Consider the following 25,309-nt stretch of genomic DNA (forward strand, 5'->3'; position numbering starts at 1 on the left):
TATTGATGGTGAATGCTAACACACACACACACACGTTTTGGGAAAATTATCTGTGTTTTAATGCATTTGTTGCCAAACCATTATTAGGTATGATTTAGTGAGTAACCTGGATTGAATGGATGTAGAAAATTATTGTGTGAATTATCGACATTTACTGCAACTCTTACAATGTAAACAATAACTGCTAAGTCTTATGGTGAAAACAATGTCTTTAAAATCCTGCAACTTCAAAAATAATAATTGTTATCAAGTAATAATTAACTTCTGTCGTCTGGGTAATATATGTATATAACATTTTCAGTGGAAATTTTAAAAATATATTTTGTAGTATAATATCAGTGAGATGACTGTTACTTCTTTTCATTAGATAGTTACATTAGTTTTCTAGGTTTTCTCAAGCTAAAACAGTGAGATAAATATACTAGCACTGGTTCTGTCACAAGCTACAAATTTTTGACATATTTAAACAGACTACCAGATTAATCAGTTATTGTATGTTTCATTCCAAGATATTAATGCTAGAATAGATTTATATGAGTGTTTTTTTTTTCTTTTATTCACCTCAGTGAATCTATGTTTAATAGGAATTGGAGAATATGTGACACTGATGTTACTAATTTATTCTTCCAAATTTTTTAGCAGACAAGTAATTTAAGATACTAAAATAAATGTGAAATCCATTTATGAATTGATTCACCACTTCACCAAATTATACCAGTTTTTCGGGAATACTACCCCTGATCAGTAACCCCAGGGAAAGGCAGATAAAAAAGTAGTTTTATTAATCCCTTTGTGTGTTTGTCTGGTTTTTTTTCAAACTTAATTCATAAGATGAATAAGTTAAGATCTACGTTATGTTTTCAGGTTTTCTCAAGCTAAGAAGTGTACAAACGAAGGTAGAGCTCTCATGCAACTTGATTACCAGCAGTTTTTGACAAAAGTTGAAGGACTGACAGATTTGAGACTTGTTCCAGAACGGGAACTTGTGGAAGGTTACATCAAAGCTTTTTATTTACTTGAGCCAGCACTAGAACAGTGGATCCGTTCTCATAGAGTAAGCTTAACATTGAAAGTCAGAAATAAATCACTAATCTTATGTAAGCTTCTTAAGACATTGGAAATTTAATCTGTTTAGTAAAACACTTACAGAAAGTAAGTATAATTTCTTTAGTTCAGTCTAAGTTTAGACTTCATTGTTAAGTAGCTCAGTGGCATAATTAGTTGATACACAATATCAAACTTTGTTATTATTAACTAGTAATTTCATGTAATCAATGTTATTTTTGTATTTGGAATGGTCTTTGTTCTTAAGTTTAGATTAATTACTGTGTTATGAAAAATAGTTGATTTTATAAAAAAAATGACTTCAAATATTGATTACTTTAATATGATTTCCCAGAAAATAAACACAACTGTGTTCTTTTTTCTGTTGCACAGAATTAAAAAAAAATCTCATATGATTGTTTAAAGCTACTTTCCCTTAGCAGTAAAAATACTGAAGCAAAATGCTAAACATATCAACTGTTTTATAATGTGTCCCTTATAATCATTAATATGCCATATTTTGTGCAGAACTGTGGCTGAATATTTAGTCTTTGAGACTAAAATTATTAAAAAAAAACATTTTCATAATGTTATTAAGAAACAGCTAAACCCTGTCACAGTGGCTACCCATTTAAATTCCTTTCTATGCAAGGCACTGAATTACATTCAGACTTTAATTAAACAACTTTATTGTCAATGTGTATCAGTGAAATTAACATTATAATGTATGTTATAACATGAGGTTTTGTGTTAGCTAAGCTCTAATTCCTTCATTTCAAAAGAATACTTAAACTTCAATTTTGTTCTCATGTGATGCAAGAGTGTCCACAAATCTGAACTTTCATATTCCCTAACTTGAATCACACAACTAGTACTTGTAAGTATAGACAAGAACTACATTTACTACATTGCTTACCTGTATATTTCAAAGTTCTTTTGCTAAGTTCAGTTTTACCAACCTCTGATGGATGCCACACCTACATGTGTATTTAGACTTGAAACTGCCAAGCCACATGTACATAGTTATAACCAAGAGAAAGAGCTTGATTTACACTGTAATCTACAAGTGGTTAATTTAAAATTGGCACAAAATGTTTGTTATAACTTTTGTGTAACTGCCGGTAGTAATTGCTGCTTTGCCCCCAGTGACATTTATGTTTGTTTCTTACCTAAATATGTACGAGTTAGATGGACAATGAAATTGCATTTAGGTTTTTCTTGTATATTTTAGTTACATATCATATATGTTTTAAAACGCATGTTAAAAATATCTAAAATTACTTTAGTATAACTCAAACTTTGCTTCAGTTCTTGAGGATTAAGGTTGTATGTGAGTGCAAGGATATTTTGCCAAAGATATCGTAACATGCCCTGAGGACACCTTTGACATTTTAAAGATGAATAATAAATGGTAAAGGACAGAAAAAGAAAAGGAAACATTAGAAATTAACTAGATATGGAAATGTTAAAGATCTGAAACTATGAATATATCCAAAAGAAGGTCCTTCATAATGTTTCTATGAAAAATTTAAAAATTATTTACATTTTTTATATTTCTTGATTTTAAACATTTCATTACACTGTATGTTGAGGGTAGTACATACTTTAAGTGATATAGTAGAGAAAATGAAAAATAATATAAATGTTTGCATTAAAAAATGTTTTGCATTCACTTAGTAGTTGCAGAAAAAGAATTTGAAAACTTTAAGAACAGTGGGGTTTTCATACTTAGAATTACCTTGCACTGAAACTATTCAGTGTCTGAGTGCAAATAACTACAATAGATAAATAATATATTTTTACTAGAAAGACTTAATTAAAATCACCTTATTTTTTGTGTACAAAATAGTGTAATATTTAACAAGATCTTATGAATTTTTATGAGAATACATTAAGAAAGATCAGAGTTACTATATGTATTATTTCACATGTATACTTCCACAGACAGTCTCATGTGTTTATACAAACCTGTTGTGAAAGGATTAAAATATATGAAAATGAATCTTATACACCCTTGTGCAAATTAATTAAAACAAATGGTCATTTTACAATACTTTCAGCATGGCAGCTGGTGTAGGCTTACTGGACCCACTGATTTCTTTTGATAGTCATTTTTCACACAGACGGCATCATTAGCTGTGTTTTGCAGTACAGTCGATCTATTTTTGGGATATATGACAAAATTTTGAGGAATATTATGTCGTTCGAGACCAGTCAAAAACAACGTCTGATCAACTCAATGAAGAAAAAATAGTATCAATAGGGTCTGAAGTAGAAGAACTGGATGCAAGAACAATGGAGGAAGGTGTTATTCAGTGATGAGACTCATTTCTTCATACAGGGTCAGAGAAGTCTGCATGTTTGCAGATCTCCAGGTGAGAAACTTCTAGAATCTCACATCAATCAGTTCGTAAAACATCCCTTGAAAAAGATGTTTTGGGGCTGTTTCAGTTACTATGGCGTCTAAGCCTTACATATCGTAGAAGGTATGATGCGAGGACCACAGTACATCAAAGTTTTGCAAAGAAGAGTCATTCCAGAATTGAAAAAGAGATTTTCAGATGGATCTGGCATTTTTCAACAAGATCTGGCTCTGTGCCACATATCGAAACTTGTGAAGAATTTTATGACTACAACACGAATAAAGGTGCTGGACTGGCCTGGAAACTCTTCAGACTTAAATCCTATTGAAAATCTTTGGGCAATTTGTAAAGAAAGACTTCGGAAAAAAGACTGTACTACTAAAGATAAGCTAATTGAGGCCATAATTGAGGTGTGGTACCACAATCCAAAAATTAGTAAAGATTGCAGTCAGCTCATAGACTTGATGCCAAAGCAGATTAATGATCTTCTGTATTAATTTGCAACTAATTTTTCGATTATCAGAAATAAAGTGCAAAAAATTGAAAAAATTGTAGTTTTCCATCTTGTTTCATTTAATTTGCACAAGGGTGTAAGTGTATTTAGGGTGAAGTGGCAAATAGTATCCAACTGGTGAATGTTGTTTTGTAAATATTAAAGTTGCTTGTAACTGAAAAAAGGTCCCTAAAAAAAAAGACAATATGAGTTTTGATGAATACTAATGGTGAAATACATAGGTTAATGTTACCTGACTTGAGTCAACCTACATGTGTAGGACATGGTTCAATAGTAAGCATGCTGTACATTGTCAAAGGAATTACAATAGATTGCAGCATGGCGAAATAGATACTGGTGAAGTAAAGAACTGCTATGAACCTGTACACTGAGAAGTTCTGTAGTCTATTATTGCATAAACACTCATAATCCCATAGAAGTGTTAATTTATTAAGATATTTCAGGTATTACTCAGTCTCTAAAGATAGTTTTTAAAAAGGATCAGAAACTTAGCTAGAGGTTTCAACTAACACACCTGGCTAATCTTTTGGTCAATTAAATTTTATCAACATTAAATATTCAGCCCTGACCTTTAATATTTAAGCTCTGGGCTCATTAGGCTGTTTAGACTACATTTAACTAGCAGGTTTTGGTTTCCAGATATTGTGAGCCATTTTCAAATGATCTTGATATGGAGAACCACTTCAGTGATCAGGACTTTCTATTTGGTGACAAACTCGACTTTCACCACTGAGCTAAAAATGCCTGGAGCTGATTTGACCTTCCACTTGGTAAAGCCCATAAATAAAAATGCATTACTGTTTGATGCATCAGATATCTTGGGACCTTACTGAGGTGATGGTTACATTGGTATTGAAATCTCTAGAGGTTAGGCTAGCCTTTATTAGACAAAATAATGAAGCAATCAATGGAATACCCAATCCATACCTTCATGCAGAGTGTAGAATGCATAATTATGGACCAACTACCACTTTCAACAGCCACCATAACAAAAAGAAAAAAAAAGGCAGATGTATGCATCAGGAGCCATTGCTATAGTGCCCTGTCTGATAACAAGGTGGCAATATTATCAGATGTGTGACCACCTCCAGCAGAACTATTACATTTTAAATCCTAAGAGGAATTCTCAAGAGTTAAAGTTTTCTCAAGTGTTGGCTAGATGATTGGAAGCCAGAAACAAGGTGTCAGTCTACCTGTACCACAACCACCCTCAACTGTGACCATCACAGCAGTGAATAAGAATAACTCTACATCAATAGCTGCACTTGAACACTGGGAGAATCATTGCACTACAGGATCAACTGAGTATAGAATGTGGTAAACGGAGTAGCTACCTTGCCAATAGGCCCAAAGAACTACCTCAAAAACAGGCAGAAATTGAACTACCATCTTCACCATAGTTTTGACAATCATTCAAATGTAGCTTCTCAATAAACAGTGCCAGAAGATGGCTACTAAGTGGACAGAGGCCAGAGTGTTCCATAACCAACAAGCAAAAGTACCTGTCCCCAGTGATAGGAAAAGTTTAAGTTAACCTATCAGTTTAAATTATTTCATGGACTTTATAAAAGATTAATTGTGTTGCCCTCTTGGTTTAATTCAGAGCCAAAGATCTGAGCTACTTATATCACCTACCACGAAATGTAATTTTTGAGCAATTCAGTCTTTCTGAGAGCCACTCAACAGAAATATAAAGTAAGTCTTCATTTTGAGGTGTGAATGATAGTGCAATTACATCCAAACAATTTAATATATTTCAAGAGTAAATGTTGAGCTTCACCTTCATGAACAGTTTTTCAAGCAAAAGACAGGTAAATGCTCAGACATACACCACGTTTTTCTCTCTATATGCAGTGGCATTGAATGCCACATTCTGAATTGAAGGAAAAGGTCCATCAGCTACGAGCAGCCTGAGCTCAAAATATTATCTTAGACATGTCTGAATTCATGAAGCTTACTGAGTCAGTCTGAATAAAACAGTGGTGCACAAACTTTTTGAGTCAGGGGCCACAAACAGACTTCTCATAACCGTTGGGGGCCACAAAAAAGTGAAGATTAAAATCGTCCCACAATTCTTTCACACAAGATGGACATCACATTTAAGAACACACAAATAACGATTACATCAAAGAGTTTGCACATTATTCTAAGAAATGTTATGATACGTCAACTGTCACAAAGTCAGTGTGATGGATGGTGCTGCATGTTATCTACAAGCTTAGAAATGTCCAGCTTGATGTTTGACATTGAAAGACACAAGACTGCTTCCATCTAGATGGTCATCAGTCAGCTGATTGCAAGTGTTGTTTTTGTTCAATTTCACATGCGAGAAAGCCTGTTCGCAGCAATACGTGCTGCCAAACATGCTGGTGTGGACAAGTAGCGTTCTGTTTCAGATTAGCAAATGTATCAGGCAACATTTTGTAGAAGTCAAGCAAACTGTTTTCTCAGTAAATAGCATGCAGTTCATCATATGCCTGGAGATCAGTAAGTTCGAGCTGATATTCTACTGACAAGTCATCCACTGACACACTGAACGGATCAGCAAAAAGTTTCATCAACAATCTGCATTGGTCAAAGTCATGAAACCATGAGTTGAAGGATTGAATCAAGGTATCTAGTTTCCCAACATAAACTTGTGTGTCAATGTCCTGATTCTTCTGTAGCTGTGACTGAAAAGTGGGAAAGTGCACAAAGTTGCCTGATGCTGCTTGCTACCAGAACAACTGCAACTTTGTCCTGAAAGCTGAGACGTGATTTGCAAGCTGACAGACAAGCTGATTTTTGCAACTTCAAATTCAGATCATTCAAATGTTGTGTCATGTTGACAAGAAAGGTCAAATCAGCTTGCCATTGCTGGATCAGTCATGGAAATCACTTCTGTGTCTTTCTTCTTGCTTCTGAGGAATTCTATCACCTCATCAATCAACTCCCAGAATCTTCTAAACATCTTCCCTCGACTCAACCAGCGTACTTCACAGTGATACATAAGGTCACCATAGTCTGAATCAATTTCTTCAAGAAGACTTCTAAACTGACGGTGATTGAGCACTCATGATTTGATTAAATTAATGTGTTTCATCACTAATGCCATCAGTGCCTGAAAACCAAGTTCTTTACTGCACAGGTTCTGTTGGTGAATAATACAGTGCAACTTCACCAACTGTCTTTTCTACTTTCCTTGATGCTTCATCAACAGTGCTACCAGCCTGCTTCTTTCTCCAGTCATGGCTGGTGCTCCATCAGTTGTCACACTTACCAGTTTCGTGAAATCCAATGAAACACTACTACACAGTCGTACTATCTCCTCGAATAGAGCAGATCCAGTTGTCTGACTCTTCATGGAACCCATGCCGATTAGTTTGTCTGTGATATCAAACGATGATGACACACCACGAACAAAAACTAGTAGCTGTGCTGTTGAACTAATGTCAGTTGACTTGTCTGCTGCCTTGTTATGTCTGCTGAGAGGTGAAATTCTTCGTTGAACTGTCATGTGATTCAAAGCCACCATCTGTATTTTCCGAACTGCTTCCGGACATGACTTTTCCAATGCAGTAATCATACATTGCTTGACAAAATCACCATTAGTGAATGGCCAACATCAACGAAATATCGTAACTGACCTCACATGCTACACCTAAATCTGCTGACTGCTTTGAGAAAACGTTCTGCTGGTGATTCAGCAACTGCCGCAGAGATTCAATTCGAGTTGTTCATTCATCACCAACAACATTGTGGAAATCTTTATGCTTCGACTCATAATGACGCCTTATATTGGATACCTTCGCCACTGCTACTGTCGAATGACACAGCAGACAAATCACATTCTTCTATTGTTGAACAAAACAGTATTGCACAGTCCAATCATCAGGAAACTGCCAGTTTTCGTTGTCAACTTTTCTTTTACGATTAGCTGCCATTTTTGTTATGAAATAATATCAAAATAGGGCTCGTAAGTAAATCTCGAAGAACAATAGGAATGCGTGAGATTTCGTAATTACGGAAATATTACATCATTGCGCCAATGATTAAATGCCTATGCATTAACGAGATTTGCTTATTAAATTTTCTTTATTGCTCAACACAAATATGGAACCATCCAGTATCTAATATAATGCATATTCTTCTATAGCTCTTAATCTCCTTAATCTTCGCGCAGGCACAAACTCTATGTTTGACTTTCCCGTTGGATATTGTGGGCCACTCGGCAACTTGTTGCAGACCACACTTTGTGCACCACTGGAGTAAAAGGTGATTTTTTTTCATGCTAGGAATAGATATATATTATTTTGCATTTGGTAGGTCAAAGTGCACATCACAACTTCTTACAGTTTTCATTAAACAACTTTATTATCAGTGTATATGAATAAGCTTGGCATCAAAATGCAGCTAATTAACCAAATTTTAATAATTTATCATTTTTAATTTCTTAATTTTATAAAAAAAAATATATTAAAATTTCACAAGCGTCTCCTAGTATGCAAATTGTGACATTTGTTGTCTAGGTCTTCCATCTTTAATGTGTAATACTACTATTCTGAGGACTACAGAATTTGATGTAAATTACTTATTATATTTTTTACTACTCAGGCAAAGCATAATCTTTATAGCCTTCAATTAATCACTGGGTTGGAACATAGTGCAAGTTAAGGTGAACAAGGTATTGAATTCCATCATTAGAAAGAAGGCCATCCTATATATATATATATATATATCCCTTAGTGATAAAGATGTTTTTTTATGTAACCCATTAAGTTTTTAATTTTTACATTTTGTTACATAAAACAAAGAAATTTTGCATTTTAACCTTGAAATCTTTTGTACTGGGATACAAGATGTTGGTTGTGAAAAATGTTTCAGGTATCTTTTAAATATATATTTTAGGTTATTGAAAATAAATCACACACTAGACTTTAATATCCCAAAATTACTATAATTGGTCTGGCTTTTTAATGTATAAATAAATTTCATTACTTATCAGAAAAGTGCCTTTAATCAAACAAATCAAGCTCTCATGACAGAATATTGACTTTTACCACTAAAATAAAACAATCTTAAGATTTACATTTTGGTTAAAAATATGTCCATTAACAATGTAAAGAGAGACTAGACATTTTTACAAGAATTGGATATGGGAGAGGCATGTCAGTATGAATTGAATTAATATAGTGATATCTGTAAAGTAATAGGAGGTTGAACTTTTACATTCTGACCTTTCAGTATCTGTATTGTGTGTTTACATCTAAATGGTTGAACAATTTGAATTCCTTAAAAGGGAAAAAAATGAAATTTCTACAAGTCATGTGACTGAGAGTTCCAGACTGAAATGAGAACTTATTTAAACATTTCCTTTTGAAACTAAAACTTCAATAATATAAACACTTAATTATAAACTACATTTTTATGTATATGTTGGTAAGAATTGTTTAAGTTTATTAAAATATTGTGACATGCACACTTTCACCCACTTGTAACCAGATAGTTACATTGTTTATTATGTATCAGTGTGTGTACGTACGTGTTACTTGGTTAAAAGTTTTTTTTTTTTATTTTATATAGTTTTACTTAACGATTTTCTTAATGTATAAGGGTTATTAGGTACTGCATTTTTAAAGTTTCTTTGTATGTTTTAACCATTTCATTTTTTGTTTTTGCAAAGTTTTTTAAGATTAAAATATCTTACAGTATTTCAGGTACAAGTTTATTTTGTTGCTAGTTCAGTGACAACTAACTTTTTCTTTTAGGAGTACACTCAAAAACAGCTTATTGGACTAGTCAGTTGTGTCACTCAGCTCAACAAGAAAGGCCGGCAAAAACTAATTAGTTTAATTGAAGAAGGAGACAAGATAAGAAGATAAAATTATGTTAACGTAACATAGAAAATGTAAATATTGTTAATATATTTAGTCAAATACATCACTTGAGGTGAATGTATAGAAGGTACCTCAGTTGTCATCACACAAAGAATTAATTAACACTAATGTGTATGTACTGTTTATAAAATGTACATCTTGGCACAAGTTAAAAGAAAGAAAAATATCATTCCAAAAGTTGATCTCTTTTACTGATCCAAGGAACATAGATTTTGTCAGGCTTTGTGTTCTCTCTCGTAAAGACTTACCAGGTTATCATACAAAACCTCAAGCCTTTAATTAGGCTGTTTTGTTGTTGTTTTTTAACTGAATAGTTGTAGATTATTAAATATAAAATCATTCAGATCTTGGTTCCAAAAGTGAAAGATAAGGGTATATTACTGCTGCTGTTCTTGTGGGTTTTATATCAGGAGAATCAATGTTAAGTTGTGGTCCTAACACAGAAACATGGTCCAATTTTAAGTGTAGAGCAAATAAAATTAACATACAAAAACTGATGGTTTCTTTATTTGAAAAAACAAACAAAGCAAGTATTAATTCTATATGTTCTACCCTTTTTCTTGGAAATCCAACATGGTACAATTAAAGATATGTGTATGTTAAAACTTTTAACATACAAAAATGACTAAGTGTTTCAATTAATACATGGAGAGGATATGTGATAAGTGCAGTTGGAAGAGTTATTACAAAAGACTGGTTAGGGGTTCTCTATTTTAACACCACCTGCTGCTAAATTGGGCTTGCACCAAGACACTGAAATTGGTTTCCAGGAGATTACTTTAAAACCACTACCTGAGGAAATTTATTTGTATCAGACACTGTTTTCAAAAACAATAAATATTGATACAATTAATCTATCTTATGACCATGCCTCATGTTGTCCCTGATATAATCAAACTCTTCAGAGGAGGCATTTTTACTTCTTATATAATCTGTATACTGTTAGTAGTTTGAACAAGTGTAGAAACAATGTTGGAGTTAAATGATTTTATTTCCAGATAAAGAAATACAATATTTAAGCAACAAACTGAAAACTTGCATATGTCCCACATTTTAAGCTTTCAGCAAATTCTATAATCTTTAGAAAAACTTATGAAAAGTATCTGATATTTATTTGATTTAAATAAACATTTTCTATATAAAAATGCACCAATGCACATATTACAAGTTTTTGTACATTTAATCTTAGAAACAAGAAAACAAAAACTCCAAAACATTTATAAGTTATAGAGCAGCTTCTAAGTTGTCGCATCAGTTGACTATTTTTTAAATAGTTAAAAAAAACATTGTACAGTTTTTCTAATTTCAGAGTTTTTAAAGTAATTGATCAACAGAGGTGGTAGAAATAAGATGGGTTTTCATCTAACACAAAGAACTCCAGCAATTTTTCTTTCACACTTGTGCATGTGTAACTAAAAATACACACAAAATGCAGAGGGCAAGCAGATCCAAATAGTGTGTAATAATTATTTCGCATATGAAAAAAAACCAAAAAACAACCAATATTAACACACAATTTAAAAACAGAAAAATAAAAATAGTTCAAAATAAATCTCCATTCCTTTTCAAATTTGTAACTGAAACTACTTACACGTATAACGTATAAAATATTTTATTAAACTAGAATGTCATTCACACTTGGTATAAAAAATACTAAGAAAAGTGTCCCCCCCTCCCCATGCAGATCTTTCATTGCCTGTAATATGCACTATGTAAATGTACAAAAATATACATCACAGTTGTACATCTGCACATAAAATTAGTTGTGTTCTTTTCACGAAGGCACCATTATAGATATGAACAGTTTATAACTATACACAAAGTTAACCTACACAAACAGAATTAAAGAAATATTCCTGGAGGACTTTTTTTAATTGTTTAAAAATATAAAATTTTAAACAGAGAACTTTACAGAATTCTTCTAGATAAACAAGCATATTTCAACACAAAATTAAAAACAGCTGTATTTTCACTATAGTTTTATGATTTTCATAATAATTACACTGTCACATGTGGATTGATGCAGCCGTATATCTTGCCTCTCCACCCCAACGCCATTGGCTTGGACGATACTAAAGGGTAAAAACGAAAGGTTTTATTTTTAAAAAAAATTAAACTAAATTATCGATATAAGGTGTAAAGCATTATATTTGAAATTTCACTCAGTAAAATATTGTTAAATTCATAACTTGAAATTTTGATTAACTTCAACATACAGGTTTCTTTCATTATTTTACGAAAACTTCTGAATTTAACTTTCATTTGTTTTACTTTTTATCATCACAAATGGGTTTTGAAGAATGACAAGTGCTCACTTTGATCAGTAACTGTCCAGATGCAGTTTGTGGGTTTTTATAAGCATAACCTATCCAAATACCAACACCAAGAACAATGGCAAGGATCAGTAGAACAGCGACAACTCCACCAGCACCAAATGATGAACTATGTGATGATTTCTCCTCTGTTACTAAAATTATACACAAACCATTATCACATCAATATGTATAGAATTTCTATCACTTGAAAGAGATCCTTTGTAATGGCAAAACCTAACAACTTGCAACTTAAATTGTTCTAGTAGATACGTGTATGTATAATTTTACACATGAAACTCAAAAATTTATTTACACACACATATAAATGATTTATCAAGATCATTACGAGCACATGCATTAATACAAAATATTGAAAATTCAAACATAATAGAACAGCTCTAAAAATTGCAGGAAAACAAGGAATTAGTTATATTTTGATTGCAATGTAACAATTAATTAAACAGCCCTATCTAACTAATAATTACAGTTAATTTTATCCAAAGTTTTTTTAAAATTAATTTGACTTTCATTACTGTGGAACTCAACTATAAGAGTATGGCCTAGCTTCTTTTAAACTTCATTCCATATTGAAACCAACACTTATACATATGTTGGCAATATCATGCTTAATAGGTTCTCACACATGAAACGATGTATACAACATAATTCTTGCAATGCATTTTTCTTAATCTAAGTATCATGGGACCCATCAGTTATTCCTTCTTGAATTTTGCTCTGTATTACTTGTGTAATCTTACACAATATAATAAAAATAATTTATAGATAATTCTAGTGTAGAGAAAATATATATATTACTTTTACTTCTCTCCTGTGTTTTAAACTTACATTATAAGTTCTGAAGCTTAGAACAATAATGAAAGGTACTGTAATATTCATTTGTCTGTATGCTCAAGTATTTGACATCTGTATTGCAAAGTTATGCCCTATTGCCCTATGGTACTACAAATGACAGACATAATCCATTATACTATTTAACATTATCGCAACCATTAAGAAAAGCATACCTGACAGTATAAACATCACAATGGTAAGATTTATAGGGAAAACTCTTAAGGTGACTGTAAAATTGGTTGTAACATGTTAATGATTTAATAATAAACTAACGTTCTGCAAGATCAGTTAAGAAAACATGTCTAACATCTGACGTTGCACATAAAAGTGCAGCTATGTCTGATAATGTAAAAGTTCATCTGTAGAAATACAGCTATGCCTGACATGCACAACTTCGCCTTGCACTTTGATTAATTAAAAACTGAATAAAAGTTGAACTTTTTGCTGTTGGTTTAGTAACTTTTTCTTCAACTAATACATTTTCCTGCAGAACTTTTGAAAGTGTAAGACCAACTTACCCAGAGCACTTTGAGTTGGTTGAGATTTCTCAGTAGTTATAGTTGTAAGAGGTAGGGTTAATATTGATAGAGATGATTCTTCTGTGGTTGTTGTAGTGATGGTAGGTTTAGTCGCCATAGTGGTTATAACAGAGTGAGCTGATGACTTTGCTTCAGTGGTGACAGTAGCAGCAGCAGTGGTGGTGGTAAAGGCAGATGACGAAAAAGGAATAACCTTACCTGTCAAACAGTAAGCAAAAAGAAAGAAACTTGAAGTACCTGTCTGAAGGAAAGAGGTTGTAGAGTTAATGGGTCTTTGATATTCCATGTACTTGTTACTTGGCCCACAACTCAAGAGTTGCTAGTAATTACCCAATACTCCACTTTGGGATAATGACAGACACCAGGAATTAATTACATGTAAAAAATACAACTAGAGCTTGTAAAACAACAACCTTTTTTAACAAAGGCTTGTCATGAAGCCAAAGTTTTAGGATTAACTTTGATGATTTATATATCTGGTGTTTTAGACAACTATTGTCAACCATGATAATCACAAAAGAAATGTTCAATTTGTCAAAATGTACTTAAAAGTCTTCTGCATTCACTGATGCTGGTTTCTTTTTTTTCTAGTAAGTACTTCAGATGACACTAGTGCATGAGCACAGCACTATATTTAGAGAATCACTTACAAAGAAACATCTTATTTTGCAACTGAAATTAACCATATTTCTCTATGATATAAAGCATTATCATGAAACTATATGATCCAAAGTAAATAAAACCTCACAATTATAATCATTTGACTACTTATTAGTTTACACAAGCAACTGCAATTTCTGCTTTTATATCTTAAATGTGTGATATTGCACTTAAAAAAAGACTTGCAATAAATAACTATTTGTAATAAATCATGAAATTTTTTGTCACATTGAAGATGAAACAATTACAAAAATTAAATGCTAGAAAAAAATATTTTATATAATTCACACAAGTCTTTATTGGTTGTACATAGTAAAACTTTTTATTTTCTGAGGCTGAGTTCTTGCATCTCACCTGATGATGCAGTTACACCTGGTGAAACACTGTGAACAAAACAAGGTTTATCATGTAAAACCAATAAAATTTGAATGAATTCCAGATAATATAATTAATTGTACATCAAATTGTTTTTTCAATCAGTAATATCTGGTAGAGAAACATTAATGTAATAATAACCAGTAGAATTATCTGGAGTAATTTCTTCTGTTGTTGTTACCAAAGTTGATTGAGATGGTTTGAGAGGAACAGCAGTTGTTACTTCCGGACACTCCTTGTTAGCCTAAAATAATAATCTCAGTTTTAACTATTAGAAATATGAAACAAAAATCTGTACTGTTTGAAGTTTAAAATATAACTATCAATATCTCAAATACATAAATATATTTAATTAACTTTCTCATTCTCCTATACACACAACATATAGATATTTTTCTGGCATATAACAATATAAAAAAATTGTATTTATTTGCTTAAGATCAAATATTACATTTATGCCTTAAAACTTTGGTTTTTGTTACCATACACCATTTCCATTAAATGTTCAATTCTCTTTCTTATATAAGAAATACCTTGTATGTAAAAAACAACGATAAATTAGTGGCTAAAATATTTCTTATAAGTAACCATAAAATTGCACTTTATCACAAGGTGTCTGAACACATATATTTTAACACAATGTATTTGGATAAGTCTCTTATTTTGGGCTATTTCAAACAATACTGTACTGGAAAGCTTTCATTTAAAGTAACTTTTTTTTTTAATTGAGGTGTTTCATTAGAAGTACATTGTTATACAATCACTGTTACATTTAAAAGCAACCAATTTTACTATAATACTGATTCATTTACTAATCAGTGTGTCTATTGTGTATAAAGTGAATTATATATGTAAGGTTTTAGGTATGTATGAATATGATGCTTCTTAAACTACTGAACAAATAAAATTATTGTTTCTTGTAAGTAGCTGAACCAGCTGGTTCATAAAAAAATTCAATCAATCTCAAGTTGTAAGGATTAGATCAAAAGTTCAACTGAAATCTGAAACACAACCTACCTGAGGTACTGAAAATAAGTACTAGACCAATATAAGTCTCAAAAACTACCTTGTCAACAGTACAAATTAATATATACTGAAACACAATTACTTCATTTATAATTCTAAAAACCTCTGCTGTAATTTCTGTATTTATACTGAAAATAGAACACCAATCTGACAAAACAACAAAAGATTGTGTTACGAAACTGTATGAACTCAACTTCACTTACTTGCATTCCACACCCTTGAGACATCCATTCTTGACGGTACCTATCTATACCATCTGAACATCTTTTGATAGCTTCACACCATGAACAGTTGAAATTGATGTTTGCAGAGACACATGAATCACAATCTTTGAAACTGAGACAAGCTGAAGAAAAATCCAATTTCAAGCATCTCTATCCACAATTTAGTAATAATTAATATCAACAATGAACAACAGATGTTCGTCACACAGAAAAAAACAATCTGTAACTTATTTAATAAATTTTAAGCACCAACTCAAAAGTTTTTCCTTCCTTGAAAACAGAAATTTTTAAAAAGTTTCAACAAATCTGCTTACAAAATGAAAAAAATATGAAAGAATTTAATTAATAACTTCACAAACATCAGTAATCATAACAAAATAGTTTTATGTTTTGATTTTGAGATTATTATAAATAAACCCCATTTTTTGTTGTATAAAACTGAATGAAGATTTCAAGGTATTAGTCTACAAACATATAACTGCCAACATTAATAAAACCTTTTAAAACAAAAACAAACTTAAGTGAATACTTTCAAATTATCACAATATATTAAAGGAAAATAAATATCACACACAAGGGATTTTTCCTATAAAAACACAAACCCTTCTTTTTCAAACAATACTTACTTGGTAAGGCTGTAAAATACAAAGCTGTCCAATTTCCAATTTCTTCCCTCTTCATGTCAATTCTATGGTATTCATAAATCGTCTTTCTGCGAATAACTACAAACAATGTATTATTAAAAATCTTTCTATTCTGCTAGAAATTCATGGTTTTCCTGTAAGTTTAAAATATGTAATATATATATATGTATATTTTATCTCTTGGTTATGCAGATAGATTGTCAACAGTTACTTATGGTTTAAATAGGGATGCATGACTATTTTTCACAACAAAATGATATATTTGAATAAAATGATACATTCTTCCAATTTTTACTAACAAGTCTTTTAAACTGTTGACTGCAAGGTATTTCAGCTGCTACGGCAACTCCAAACCAAGTTCAAAATACAACTCTAATGCTTCTTCATTTTGTAACTTTTTTTCGTGACGGCATTTTGGGTCGAAAGTGAAACAATTTGCAAGTAGGTCAAATGCATGTATGGTGCTGACATCTAGCGTTGACGTTAGGTAGTAATGAGAACGAATTAATTCGTCCATGGCACTGCGTTACCAATCGACTCAGACCAGTTATCTCGTCGACAGCACTGAACAGGTTATAGTATAGCAACTTAAAATTACATATAATAAACCAGATGCACTGTAAACATTCTCTAAATCTTGTTCTTAAGAAATAGCACACTCAATATTCATTTAATTAAACATTCATAACATAAAATCTACATAAATGTTATTAGAAAACTAATAATTACAGAAATAAAATTCAACACTGTTTAAAGGTAGTTTTTGTTTTAGTTAGTTTTTTTTATATAAATTGTTTTGAAGAAGAAAACAATTACATGGTTGGAGCAATATCTTCTTAAACTAAGATTGTGACATGAAAACTAATTAAACTGCAAACAAAATTAATCATTCGGTTAAATTATTACTAAAGAGTTTTAACAAAAAAAAACAGATTACCTTAACAACATTCATAACTGGAATAAATCAGTGGGAGATAACTGAACTTTAGTCCTCTATGTTACTAATTTGTTTACGTTCTGTAATACAGTATTTCTGTTTGCACTTGTATATCATTCAACCTAAGTGTACAAGACCTTTTATCGTACTGTTCCCAATTACCCCTTCCCAGTCACAAATATCAGCAATCAATACTGATAATTGATAAATGTTATGCACACCCCTGATTTTCCTGCCTTTTTTGCTATAGCAGCAAACTTAAAAGATGTTTTGGTAATACCAATCAAAGGAGGACACCCAGTACACAGCAGGAACTCTTCACAAGATGTTTTGATACTTATAAACAATGATCACCACATTAACTGCAACAATGAGCACCGATATTTATGGTAAAGTTAAAAATAAATAAACTATGCTTGCAACGACTTATTACAGATATATTTGTTTTTGATACAGGTATTATCATATGACCCAATTAGCCTCTAATGGGTGCTCCCCCCCTTTTACAGTTAATTAGGGGCAACACAGCATGTACTTTTTATCCAACATATAAAGTATTCCAGCAACCTTCTTTATTTTACCAACAAATATTATATGCTATTAAAAACATTTACCAATTTCCACGTTTCTAAATTTATCACATAACTACCAAACTATACAAATGGTTTTAATTTTTAAACTTTAACTTATTTTCCAAAGATAAATATGTTTCACCCTCAATTTTAATTAAGCAATAAATAAATTAAGATTCATGTAATAAATAAGGACAAAGAAATCTATCATACCCATTTTTGTTTGATTTTTTACAGGTATAATAAACTTTAAACACCCTGCAGGACTTTCATACTGACCTCATAAGAATTCCTTTAACATTTATACAGGGCCATTCCCACTAGATGTGTCAAAACTCAGTACTTCCAGAAGCTAAGAAGTGCGTCTGTGAACATTCACTTATAACTGAATAATTAAATACTAATAATACAGAAGCAAAAGTCTGTAATATCATAGAAGTAAAATATTCAGAGGTTAACAATAAATAGAGAACAAAACACATACAAAATATTTTTCTGTCATATATGTAAGCATCAGACAAGCCTATTTTCACAGGGTGATCTTCATCCTTAATCTCTGTTACTGGAACAGGCATCTACACAAGCAAGATACAAAAGAGCAGATTAACAATTTTTCACTAAATAAAGTTTGATACTGAGAATCAGTTTATTAAAAAAAAATTAAGTTCAGGCAGTACGACTACCACATTTCAAAGATTAGAAATAACATTAAAAAACTGCACATTACACAACATATATCAGTAGAATGACAAGCTTTAATTAAAAGTGTGCAAGTTTCAATCGAAGAACTATTATTTAATCAAAATTATATACTTATTGAGAATGTGTACACCACCTCATCTGACCACATTTGTTCTGTGCAACAAACGTTATTTGCTCACAAACACAGCAAGCATTTATATATATTTGACACTTAAAATAAACCAAAATATTTAGCAAAATTTCTTTCAGGATTGAGAGAGATAATAATAATGTAAATTTGTTACTTGAGAATTTTGAAAAATACCTCATGAAAAAAAAAAAGAAAAAAGATTAACCAAATAAGGGGATGTGAGAAGTCTAATAACAGATGCTTAACCAAAGGGAAGTCAGTCATCACAATATTAAATTAAATATTTCATTGAAAAAGTCAAGTACTCTAATGACTATTTCAAAAATTAAATTGAAAAAAAACCTTGACTTTGCTACTTCTATTAGAAATTCACTTTCATTGACATACATTTTTGTTACATTATAGAGGCTTTGAATACCTCAAATTTAGCTGTAAAATATGCAAGTTTATTTTGGACTTTTATAAATAACATTAAAAAATATACTAACTTACCTTTTTGTACACAAAGGCAATATTTCCATTGTCAAATAACGATACTTGGAAAGTAAAGGTGTCAACTGAGGAAAAACAAAAATGTTTAATTTTCTGATGAGTCTTCTTTTAATCATACCAAATGCAAATTTTTATAAAACCTTCAAAATCTTTTTACATTTTCTCAGGTACTTATAATAACTTATCTTATTTCATAAGCTGAAGTTATGTAATTGATAACTAATAATCTCACTAGATGTTCCCCATAGGTATGAGAAACACATTCCTATACTGAGTTAAAACATCCATTTCAAATACACAGGGTTCATAATTCATATGTAATCCTAAATGTAATGAGTAGGTAGGTATTTCATGTTTATTGGCACAAAGCTGCTAGGATATCTGTGCCAAACAAGATGTAGTACACTGTAATGGCATATGGAAATGGATGTAAAAATACATAAATTATGTAAAATTAAGACCTGCCAGGAAGACTGAAGCATTAAGTTCAAACTTGCTGTCAGTCACCTGAAGTTGGCCTTTCCAGTCCTGGGTTCAGGTCAAAATAAAATTACAACATGTAAAGGAAATCATGCTAAAGCAGTGTATTATCTAATAAAAAACTTAAATTAAGTTAAAAAGACCAATGGCTCTTAAAAATGTAAAAACATGTATGAGGCAGCCAGTATCACCTATGACATTGGCTAATGTCAAGGGGAAACCTACCTTAAAAATATGTTTAAAATGGCGGTGTTCTTGGTTAAATGAGGGCATGATAATAAAATATGCATGATTGTGGCCCGAGCACCACACACACCACATATTGGTACATCAGTACCAGGTAAAAGGAAGTGGTGAGTTACAAAACTGTAAGCAACTTGTAGCCTAGCTAAAACAACTTCCCCCCTTTGATCTTTACAGAAACAAGATGGACAAAGAACTAAAGAAGGCTTGGTTTGAATAAGTTTATTATTTCATTGTTCACTCCAGGTCAACTGCTAACTGGTGTATAGTCGGGTTTTGATAATTGAACCATAGTCCATGTATGGAACAGGGATGGTGGTGATAGAGCCAGAGCAGATGGACTTTGCCGCTCTGTCAGCTAGCTCATTCCCATGAATACCAACATGACCCAGTATCCAAAAACACTGGACAGACATAGATGATAGAGAGAGATGGGCCAGTTTGTTTTGGATATTGATAAGAATAGGACGGTAACTAACATAGAATGATGTTAGGGCCAATAGACAGCTGAGTGAATTAGTATAGATCGTACAGTTCATATATTACATAGTTTCAATATGATTCAGAGCAAGAGAAATGGCATACAATTTGGCAGTGAACACACAAACTGTAGATGGGATTCTGTGTGCTACAACCGAACTGTAACAAACCATAACAGAACCTAAAGAGTTACCTGATTTTGAACCATCCATATATATGGGAATGGATGGATTGTTTAAAAGATGTTCAGCAAATAAAAAGTGATATTTCCAATTGGGAGTACCAACATTCCTCAGATGACTCAAAGTCACAGTTGGGGATAGTAATAAACCATGGTGAAAGAGACATAACTGTTGATACTGCTATGCTATTCAAAGATATATCCAATTTTTCTGATCGTGCCCGAATACGAAGGCTAAAAGGAACGATGGCAGATTTTCTATTATAGAAAAGTGTGGCCCACTGAGAATGGAAGACACACAACCCCAAATAGGATGCTGTGGTAAAGAACAAAGTTTGGAAGCATACATAAGAGACAGTAGCAAATAGTAAATATACAGAGTGGATTCATGAGACTACACATACAAACTTTGGACTGGAGAAGTACAAAGGCCCCAGTGCAAAGCTGAAGTACCTGATGGTGGATAAGATCCAGCATTTTCAGTGCTGAGGTTCTGGCAGAACCATAAACCATAGACCCATAGTCACGTTTGGATCAGAGAAGGGCACGATAAATGCTCTATGCTTAAGCATAGAATATCACTCCTCTCCCCAAGAGGTGGAAGAGAGGACATGGAGGGTGTTCAGTGCTCTTATACATTTGATATGAAGTTGCTTGATATGGAAAATAAAGTTTAATTTACAGTCAAATATTTGACCAAAGAACTTTGCCTCAGGGATGACAGGAAGTACAACATCATCAATACGAAGTTCTGGATCTGGATGAACACCCTGTTGGGGGCAGAAATGTACACAAACAGTTTCAGAAAGAGAAAGTTGAAAACCACTTGTTGTGGTCCACTTAAGTATATGATTGATTGCAGTTTATAGCTGCTGCTCAATAAACCTCATGTTTGATGACTGACGAGATGTGAAAGTCATCAACAAAAAGACCATTTGCAACTGTAGGGGGTAGCTATTCACTGATGGCATTAATCTTTATAATGAAAAGTGTGACACTCAGAACACAGCTCTGAGGGACTCCAATTTCCTGTGGAAAAAAAATGGGAAAGTGTTGAACCCATATGGACCTGGAATCAGTGGTTCATTTAAAAATGTTTAATAAAAAGTGGCAAATTACCACACAATCCGTGCGAGTGAAGACCTCGCAAGATGCCATATCTCCATGTTGTATCATAAGCTTTCTCTAAATCAAAAAAAATAGTTTTTGTTTTTTCTTATAGCAAAACCACATAGGCTATTTGCTGAGCCCACCGAGGGGGATCGAACCTCTAATTTTAGCATTGTAAATCTGAAGACTTACTGCTGTACTAGTGGCGGGCAACAAAAATAGAAACAAGCTGTTGTCGCTTCAAAAAGGCTTCTCTAACTGATGTTTCAAGACGAATTAAGTTATCTATCATGGAGTGTTGTCTTTGGAAACCACAATGAGTGGGTGAGAGAAGGTTGTATGATTCAAGGAACCAAAGAAGACGAGCATTAATCATCCTCTCTATGGCCTTACTGAGACAACTCGTCAAAGCAATGGGGCAGTAATTCGAAGGAATCTTTAGATCCTTCCCAGGTTTAAGAATAGGGAGTACAATAGCTTTGTGCCAAGCATCAGGAAAGACATTCTCCTGCCATACCCAGTTAAAAACAGCTAGGAGAATAGTAAGAGGTAGGAGAAAGGTGGCATAGCATCTCATAATGTATATCATCAGGTCCAACTGATGTATTGCCAGACCAATGAAGCGCAAGTTTGAGTTCCAACAGTGTAAGATGGCGATTGTAGTCATAGGGATGATCAGTTAAAAAGGAAAGAAGCAGAAGTTCAACTAGTGTTTTAAAAGCTAAGAAGGAAGGGAATGAGTGTGAAGAGCTAGATACATGAGAGAAACATTCACCAAAAGTATTGGTAATGCTCTGAGCATCAGCAACTTCATGGCCATTAAACATTAAGAAAGAGAGGGAGACAGAAGTATACTGTCCACTCATCTTCCAGATCTTGTCCCATATGACTTTTGAACTTGTGTTTGAAGAAATGATGGAGGTATATTTAATCCAAGATTCCTTCTGGCTTTGATGTCTAACTCGCAGAGCCTGTGCACGGGCTCGCTGAAATGCATTGCAGTTTGTAAACGTGGGATATCTCTGAAATTTATCCCAAGCACATTTCTGAGCTTTTCATGTTATAGAACAAGCAGAATTCCACCAAGGGTGAGGATGCTATGGAAAAGATGTTGAGATATTGGGGAAGCACTGAGTAGCTACTTGGCCAATACAGTTAGTTACTGCTGCTACACAATCATCTATTGATGATTTACATAAGATGGTGGGATCAAGTTCTGAGAGAGCAGTAAAAGAGGGCCAGTTGGCCTGATCCAACTTCCACTGAGGCACACTGATCAGGTGGCACTGACCATGGCCAATCTCTCTTAATATGATAGGAAAATGATCACTACCCCATAGATTGATGTCAACCTCCCAAGAAAAGCAAGTGAAAAGCAAAGGGGAGCAGATAGAAAGATCTATATCAGTAAAAGACTGACTGGGTGCATGAAAACATGTGTAAGAGCTACTACTGAAAAGAGATAGATTGTGATTCAGGAGCATATGCTCTATAGCACAATCCCTCACATCAATACTAAAACCATTCCAGAGGGGATTATGCCCATTAAAATCCCCCAAAATTAAAAAGGGGGTTAGCAGTTGCTCAATGAGGACATCAAGGTCTGAGAGATAATAATTTTTTCCAGGGGTAAGGTACAGAGAGCAACAGTGATGGTATGACCCAAGGAGATATGAATGGCTACAGCCTCCAAGGGCATATTCAATGACAAGGACTAGATGGGCACATGTTGATCAACCAGCAGTGCTACTTCTCCATGTCCTTGTCCTACACAACACCTATCATTTTGGTATAAGAAGCATTGTCGAATTTTGACTGTATTAGTAGGTTTTAAAAATGTTTCCTGTAAAGAAAGACATTTGGGATGATAAAAGTCAACCAAATCCTTGATGTCATTCACATCTGATTGAAAACCTGGACAGTTCCATTGGATTTGCATGGCCATTTTTCTTTATTTTGGAGGAAAATATGGCACAGAGACCTTCTGTTTGAGATCACACTGTTTTTTCTTTACTGGATGTGGATCAGTCACTCTCTAGTGATTCTGCTCTGGATCTAGTAGGCAGTTCGAAGTTTGTAGACATATGTTTCAGTTATTGAGAATGTGAATGAATGGGTTGTTTAATTTTTGGGGTGTCAAGAGAGGAAGACCCCATGAAAACACCCGAGCTTGAACAAGGTGAAGTTGGACAAAAACTGGAAGATATGTTAGAGACAGAGACAGAAGTATATACTGATTCGTTAACTTTTTGATTTTGGATAGTACTAGATTCTGTAGAAGGCACAGAAAGGTCTGTCTGGACTCCTACTGTAGTAGTGGAACAAATTACAGCAGCATAAGTCTGAGATGAAATTGGGAATAGTAATTTCTGAGCCCCTGGATAAGTAATATTATGAACTGTCTTGAGACATTGTACTTCTTTCTCTTCCACCCATTTAAGGCAAGAAGTAAAATAGGAAGGATGTGGACCATTACAGTTAACACAATGCAGTTCTAGATGGCATTCAAAAGCATCATGGTCTTTACCAGCACAAGGGGCACATGTCAATGAACCACAGCAAGATGTTTTCGAAGGACCAAATCGTTGACAATGAAAACATCTAACAGGGTTAAGAATATAAGGCCGTATCTTACAATTCAGATATCCTGCCTTGATTGTGGTATGAGGACGTGATGTTGTAAATGTTAATATTAGAACATTTGTCGGCTCCATAATCCCGTCTCTACGAGTAAAAATTTGGAGCACAGCTGTAACACCTTGGCTGGTGAAACCTGTGAGGATCTCTGACTCTGGAATGGTCTTTAAATCCCTCTCAACTATAACTCCTCTAAAAGAATTTAAAGTAGAATGAAAAGTAACCTCAATGAGTATATCCCCAATAGCCTTCGACCTCAAGGGGAGTTTGGAATGTTGTGATGAAATTGTTTCCATTGAAATGTCCCCAGACTGTATTTTGTTTTACCGATTTAGGTGAACCAGCAAGCCCTTTTAAATCCTTCTGAATAAAAAATGGAGACATCTGCCCTCAGGGTTTTTCAGTTAAAGAATGCATAATTAAAAATCACAGGACAGATCCAAGTTGTGAGTGTGACCGTACAGGATCATCAATAAGTGGTCGTTTGCCAGTAGTCAGATTTTTCTCTATGTTGCCATGCTTGTTTATTTTTTTTTTTATTTGAGGGATATCCATAATAAAAACAAAAGAATACTTTGGTGCTCACTGACTTCATCCACCATGGAGCCCTACGAGGAGATGCACTACAGTGCCATATAAGGTCACTGCAGCGACTCCAGGGTTTTGTGAGCACTGTACCCAAACACTAGTATCAGACAATGTCCACTACACCTGTTGAGGATGTCCTACGCTGGCACTCACTTGACCCTGGCTCAAATGGACTAGCCAATTGATTTTGGGTGGGCCACCCAAAGATCCCCTTGTCTGCAGGAATTCAAGACCAAAGTGGTGTGTTAGAGTTGGACCCCTCAACCACCAGGATCCTCTTCTCCCCTTCACAGGTCACCACACAGCAAACACACAGGTGGATGTT

At 33.3% G+C, this 25,309-nt stretch overlaps 2 protein-coding genes across 4 annotated transcripts in view; one reads left to right on the plus strand and one right to left on the minus strand.

Moving 5' to 3' along the window:
- Vps50 (vacuolar protein sorting 50) overlaps window positions 1-10,659 on the plus strand; it is a 65,764-nt gene extending 55,105 nt beyond the window's left edge. For all 3 annotated transcript variants that reach the window (XM_076493169.1, XM_076493171.1, XM_076493172.1), the window contains 2 exons: window positions 865-1,054; window positions 9,669-10,659. In XM_076493169.1, coding sequence (XP_076349284.1) covers window positions 865-1,054; window positions 9,669-9,782 — 304 coding nt within the window. In that variant the 3' untranslated portion in view covers window positions 9,783-10,659. The remainder of the gene's footprint in view (window positions 1-864; window positions 1,055-9,668) is intronic.
- Window positions 10,660-10,769: 110 nt separating this feature from the next.
- l(1)G0289 (plexin domain containing lethal (1) G0289) overlaps window positions 10,770-25,309 on the minus strand; it is a 44,838-nt gene continuing 30,298 nt past the window's right edge. Inside the window, exons 7-14 of the mRNA XM_076493173.1 lie at window positions 19,266-19,330; window positions 18,426-18,516; window positions 16,415-16,510; window positions 15,768-15,910; window positions 14,680-14,782; window positions 13,483-13,701; window positions 12,113-12,264; window positions 10,770-11,869 (exon numbers count right to left, since the gene is read on the minus strand). Of these exons, the coding sequence (XP_076349288.1) occupies window positions 11,804-11,869; window positions 12,113-12,264; window positions 13,483-13,701; window positions 14,680-14,782; window positions 15,768-15,910; window positions 16,415-16,510; window positions 18,426-18,516; window positions 19,266-19,330 (935 nt within the window). The 3' untranslated portion in view covers window positions 10,770-11,803. The remainder of the gene's footprint in view (window positions 11,870-12,112; window positions 12,265-13,482; window positions 13,702-14,679; window positions 14,783-15,767; window positions 15,911-16,414; window positions 16,511-18,425; window positions 18,517-19,265; window positions 19,331-25,309) is intronic.

The sequence above is a fragment of the Tachypleus tridentatus genome, chromosome 3 (genome assembly GCF_004210375.1).
Source record: "Tachypleus tridentatus isolate NWPU-2018 chromosome 3, ASM421037v1, whole genome shotgun sequence".
NCBI lineage: Eukaryota > Metazoa > Arthropoda > Merostomata > Xiphosura > Limulidae > Tachypleus > Tachypleus tridentatus.